Source organism: Mytilus trossulus, chromosome 14 (genome assembly GCF_036588685.1).
Source record: "Mytilus trossulus isolate FHL-02 chromosome 14, PNRI_Mtr1.1.1.hap1, whole genome shotgun sequence".
Classification (NCBI taxonomy): Eukaryota; Metazoa; Mollusca; class Bivalvia; order Mytilida; family Mytilidae; genus Mytilus; species Mytilus trossulus.
The window spans coordinates 74,375,890-74,381,777 of NC_086386.1; the positions used below are offsets into that span (position 1 = coordinate 74,375,890).

The 5,888-nt window shown below is 30.2% G+C and overlaps 1 protein-coding gene across 2 annotated transcripts; it reads right to left on the reverse strand.

Annotated features, from left to right (window-relative positions):
• Positions 1–210: 210 nt before the first annotated feature.
• Positions 211–5,039, reverse strand: LOC134697004 (uncharacterized). 2 transcript variants are annotated; one of them, XM_063559002.1, is made up of 8 exons: positions 3,214–5,039; positions 2,735–2,899; positions 2,448–2,537; positions 2,046–2,189; positions 1,805–1,867; positions 1,519–1,647; positions 825–941; positions 211–539 (listed from the first exon to the last, which is right to left on the reverse strand). In XM_063559002.1, the coding sequence occupies exons 1-8, from the start codon at positions 3,271–3,273 to the stop codon at positions 423–425; spliced, it is 885 nt and encodes a 294-aa protein (XP_063415072.1). In that variant the 5' UTR covers positions 3,274–5,039; the 3' UTR covers positions 211–422. The 2 variants fall into 2 exon arrangements, with proteins under 2 accessions (XP_063415072.1, XP_063415073.1); XM_063559003.1 differs by lacking the exon at positions 2,448–2,537.
• Positions 5,040–5,888: the final 849 nt, after the last annotated feature.

Genomic DNA, 5,888 nt, shown 5'->3' on the forward strand with positions numbered 1-5,888 from the left:
AATCAAAATATGATGTTACAAGTTGTGTTGATAAGTTACTGTCTTGTTGGCGAAAATCGATATATTAAACAAATGTACTTTTACATTTAAAACCTGTGACTTTGATGTAAAGTTATCTCATTGGCACTCATATCAATCTTTTTTAAACTCTATTTAATAAAATATAATTAATTAATTTCAAAGTGAAAAGTAGACTTTATTTGGCACAACTTTTAAAATGACACGGAATTCATAAAATAGATATCTAAATCAAATTCGGACGAATCAAATATTTTGAAACTTGGTGAATTTTGCCATTTTCAAGCTCCTTTATGGTATACACCTTCCCTTTACTGTCATCATTTTCAATATTCATAACAAGTCCTTTCTTCCAATACCCGGACAGAAAAACGTTTGTACCCGCGGACAAAGCTGAATTTGGTTTAAAGTCTATTACTGCAGTTAACTGCGGGATGAAAAGTTTGCATTTCTGTAAGTTTGGATACTTTTTTAGGAAACAACTCCTCCGGATACAAGCTACTGTCCCATTCTTCACGATTCTAAAAAGCGTAAACATAAAGTTACAATAAAATCAAACCAAGTAATGAAAGTAACAAATGTAACTTAAAAGAGTTCAAGACGTGATTATGAATTAAGCAAAGTCCTTAATAAACATGATAAAAGCACATTATTTTTTTTATTTTTTTAGTTTGAAAATTTTAAATAACTTTACTATAACATTTAAAAGTACGTTCACAAATGTGCGTAACAAACAAATACTAGATTACAAATTGTTTAATCACCTTTAATTCTATATTTTGTTACACGGTAGTTAAGATGCTTACCTGAGACATATACATTTCTGTTTCCAAATGACGGCGTTTCAGGCCTGCTATACCAGAATCAGTACGTTGTATAAATTTTCTTGCATACAAGTCTTTATAATATGGGCTAACTTCTGACTGAAAGCAAATAAGAAAAGGTTTAAACAAAAATTAATATTAACTTAAAAGTGTTGATAATATTCAAATTTGTACACAAAATAGGCCGTTGGTGTTTTCATTTTTGTTTACATAAATTTGTAATTTAAAGACATTCAGTTATACATAGCTAATCAATATGTATAAGTTTTGCTTTTTTTCAACGGCCGTACGTTGACAAATATTTGTAAACTTCTTTGATCAGTTAGTCTCTGTTAGATATTTGTCATACCATGATGAATATTAAACTACATCTTCTTATTTTTATATTTTCACTTTTTAAAACAAAAATATAATTATAGTTCAGTAATGTTAGTGCATTTTCAGATACATGAACATGTATATGATGATAAACAAAATAACAGAGATGACATCTGTGTAACGTTTAGTACGCAGAAATAACTACGGATTTACTTTTGTTTAAAGAGTTTTACTCATAAAGCTGCAACTATTACCATGCAATAACATAAAAGTACAGTATGTTTAAAAATACCATTGAAGTTGATAGTGTTAAGGCAATATTTTTATAAACTACTTTTTAGTGATAAAATTTACGTACTTGATGTAAACTTGTATTGCGCATCATTTGAGAATTTGTGATATCTTGCAGTGGTTGAGACATTTGGAGTTGCTGTTGTGATGGTATCATTTCGTTATATCTATCGTAAGTCTGTACAGTATTATTGACCTACAATGACAAAAATATTTTAATATTAACATTGGGTATTCAATTTAAAAGTATAATGATATTTGCAAAATGTTTTGGACAATTGAACCCTTTTTTTTTAAATAAAAACTTAAAATGTTATCAAAATACTAAATGTAAACATATTAGTAGTACTAACCTCAACATTTTCTACGCCATTTACGGACTCATTACTAGTTATAGTTGCATTTGCAGATATTGCCTAAAATGTAAAAAAAAAACCACACTTATAATTATTGACAAAGATGTATATTGTAATCAAATTATTAGTACTTTATTCTTCATTACGTGACACTTTTTCACCTTATCACAACTAAATTATAGTTATATGAACAGATTTTTATTTAAAAACAATTAGAATAAACAGTTCTGTATCTTACTAATTCACTTTCTTTGATCCTGTTGGTAATTTTTGTGTGCCACATCGCTTCAACAAATTCCTGGTAATCATTTTCTGCATCCATTATGGCAATTTCTCCGGCTTTATTCTCTGATGCTTTATTAACCACATCTTTACTGTTAATCTATAAGTATGCAATAAAAATGTTTTATAAATTACGTTTAATAACAAGACAGGATTTTAACCCTTGGGTCTAAAATTAAATGAACGAAAATTAAATTTGACATATAACCTTTAATAAGCCATTTTTTCCTAAAACTCAATTTAAAAAACAAAGAGTGTAAAGGGAAAGATATTTAACCTTCTATTGCATGGAAAAACACCAAGAATTCTGAATATTTAACACTTATACTAAAACACAGATTAAGGTTTTCGCACTCACCTCAAAATTTGTATTTGATGCACCAATTGTTGCAGAGTCCGTAGTTATGGTATGATGTAGCATCTCAGACTGCTGAACTTCATTATCTTTCTACAAAGGCATTACACATGTAAAATATTTTTAAATGCACAGGTACATTAGAGTAAGCAATCAAATAATGTATAGATTTAAAAAAAATCATAACTTTGTTTTTAATTACAACTTGTGTGCAGATAATAACCCATATTAATTTATTTTACCAGTTTCGTTATTTTTTATTTAAAATATTATTACAGCTATTTTTATACCTGATTAATATGACTCTCTTCTGCATCTGTAATTTCATTAATTTTCACTGATTTTAAGTTTTCATTTAAGGCCAAGTTATTGTTGTCGTCATCATCTTCTTCAACATCCAAGTGAGCCATTTCTAGAAATTCTTTTTCCTCTTTAGTCAAATTACACTTTGCAACCTAAACATAAACAGTACAATAGATTCAATAAGATTAGTATGAATAAACAAATGGTTGCCAGTAATTGTCAAGTAAATGCATGTAATATTTGTCACTGTACGTTTAACAAGTACGGTGTCAACATAAAGATATTACACAAATTAATAAAACTAATTACTTTTGTCTTGATAATAAAACATGAACTTAAACCTTGGTGATGCGTTTTATACTTAGACAAAATCGATCGTTGTTTATAACTTAATTTTCAAATAACTGTTTAAAGAGGGGCTCTATAATTGCAATAATTATGCGTGAAATAAAAAAAAAGTTAGTACCTGTTCTTCTAATGCCATTGAAAAATTTGGCCTCTTAAAAAATCTTTGGTGGGGTGTCATGGGTCTAGTGGATTTGTTGAATCTGTTGTTGTATTTATAATAAAATTCTCCTAGTAAACTTGGCCAATCTCTAGTATCAACAAATTGGGCTCTAAAGTATGCGACTACAGTCCTGTTAAATCTTTCTACATGTCCTGAAATTATTGTGTAAAAATGTGTTTTAATGGTTTGCAGATTACATATATTTGTTAATATACAATTTTAAAGATAATAAAGCTTTAAAACAAAACAAAACATGAGGCTCGCCAAGCTATTCTCCTGTTTTGCAGCGACTCCACATAAATGTTATATTTTCCAACAATGTACATATTTTTTTTTTATCCAGCAATTAGCTGACTATTGTACAAATAAAGGGTATACATATATTTTTTTGCTTTATTTGTGCTTGTTCAAATGTCGATTTCTTTGAAACATTAGAGGCAATTATTTAGATTAAAATGATTTAAGATTACATAATTTAGTAATTATATATTTAGAGCTAATGATTTCGTAAATTAGTAATTTTTTACTTGTTGTTTGTTTACGTTAAAGGTATTAAAATTGTGTTAAGAACGGCCTGTTTAAGAAGTACACCAGTCCTGTAAATGAAACGTAAAGGCAAAATATAATTGTATTTGTATTTATTTTTTAAATAGATAAGTGAAACTAAATTATCATTTATTAATGCAGTACAATAAAGTTTTTTCATGACTAACCTTGTGATTGGGGATGGTACGGACGACCATTAATTTTTCTTGTCTTAAACTCATCAATTACTGCACAAAGATCAGCATTATTAAATTCTTTGCCGTTATCAGTCTGGAGAATCCGAGGTGGGCCAAATATGTAGATGAATTTCAAAAGCAATTCCGACACTTCTTTTGCCGTCTTCTGTTTAAGATGTCCACCAAAGGCAAAGCGGCTGTAACAGTCAACTATGTTGCATATATAATTGTAACCTTTGCATGGGGGCATTTTCTTCATATCCATTTGCCACCTACTATTTGAATAGGTAGCCGGTATAGGTCTTCTGGTTATTTGAGTTTTTGGTAGATCTACAGCTGCTAGGCATTGGGAACATTTTATATGTTGCTTGAACAGTAATCTTGTATTTTCCCGAACTACGGGAAAATAGGTCTTTCTAAGTGTTTCATATACCGCGTCACTTTTACGGTGATCAATTTTATGGTTGGCATTAATTTCAGCTATCATTTGTTCTTTTGATAAAACTCTTCTGTGATTGTCTCCAATCTTAGTACTTCTGTGGTACAATGCACAGGTATCATCATCATAAAGAAAGTTGGACAAATATTTTCTTACACTTGTCTCACTCATTTGTAAACTTAGTTGCTCTTTTATTTTTTTAGCACCCCAGCTGTTTTCATCAAATTTCTTTTTACAAATTAAATTTACCTCTTCTAAAACCGACCAAAAGTGTTCCGGATTCGGATCATTTGTTTCTCTTTTCTTTCTTTTTTTGTCAAGAATAAATCCTTCATTTGGACACATATTTAAGTTTAACGGCAGCGGCACTTCCATTTTGTTTGTTTGTATAAACGGCTTATAACGTCATAATAATAGTTAACGTTCCGAACGTAAATACTTTCGCGAACAAATGCACTTTCGCGGAAAAACGCACTTTAGCGTATTGAGGCATCGGACTTTAGCGTGTTCTACTTTATATGACATACCATCGTACTTTAGCGTATCTTACCATCGCACTTTAGCGTAGACCATCGCACTTTAGCGTGACCATCGCACTTTAGCGTCCCCATCGCACTTTAGAGTCCTACATATATATGCTCAAATCCATATTTTTTTCGGTGAAATGTAATATTGATAACACTTAAACAGGCTCGTTGAGTTAAATATCAAAAATTTAAATATAGACCATCTCGATTTTATTTTTGTGAATAAGTTACACCAGGTGTAACACATTAATTGCTACATACAAAAATGTCTAAACCAAGTCAGGATTATGACAGTTGTTATCCATTTGATTGATATGTATGAGCTACTGATTTTGTTATTTCGCTACGGACTTAACGTTTTGAATTTTCCTCGAAGTTCTGTATTTGTGTTATCTTACATTTTACGGTGGGTCTGCTGTCCTTCTACTCAGATGATTTCATTCAACAATCGGTTCTTACTATGCTGAAAAAACGTAACTATTGTGACACGGGAAGTGTAGTGGAATGTTCACGATAGAGATCGTCGTCTATAGAACGTACGACATGACATTCATATATATACCAATAGATGTAACGGAATATAATGGTTGGTTCTGAAAATACTCTTATTAGAAGTTTGTTTGTTTTGTTTCTGTTTTGTTTCTTCGTTTTTGACGACTAATTGGCATATATGATGAACCGTTCAAAGCACCAGAGACTACCGAAAGGGGTTCTGTAGTTCAGTCTTTTACCTTCGATGTTTTGTTGTTTGTATTATTTATCATTTTCTTTTCTCTCCTTATTGCTAATGCGTAGTCAATTACTTATGCATAGGTTTGAATACTCTTTGGTATATTTAGGTTCTCTTTCAAACCAGTTTGAAGTAAGATATGCAATAGTTATGAAACCAAAATTAAAAATCTCTCAGGTTAAGGTATCTACATCTTTTAAAATAAAAAGAACTAA

Bases quoted from the DNA above. Each gene is read 5' to 3' on its own strand.
- LOC134697004 (XM_063559002.1), bottom strand. From the start codon at position 3,273: ATGACACCCCACCAAAGATTTTTTAAGAGGCCAAATTTTTCAATGGCA. The intron at 2,900-3,213 runs GTACTAACTTTT...GTTTATGTTTAG, and splicing joins CAATGGCATTAGAAGAACAG to GTTGCAAAGTGTAATTTGAC. The intron at 1,648-1,804 runs GTTAGTACTACT...TTGTCATTGTAG, and splicing joins ATGGCGTAGAAAATGTTGAG to GTCAATAATACTGTACAGAC.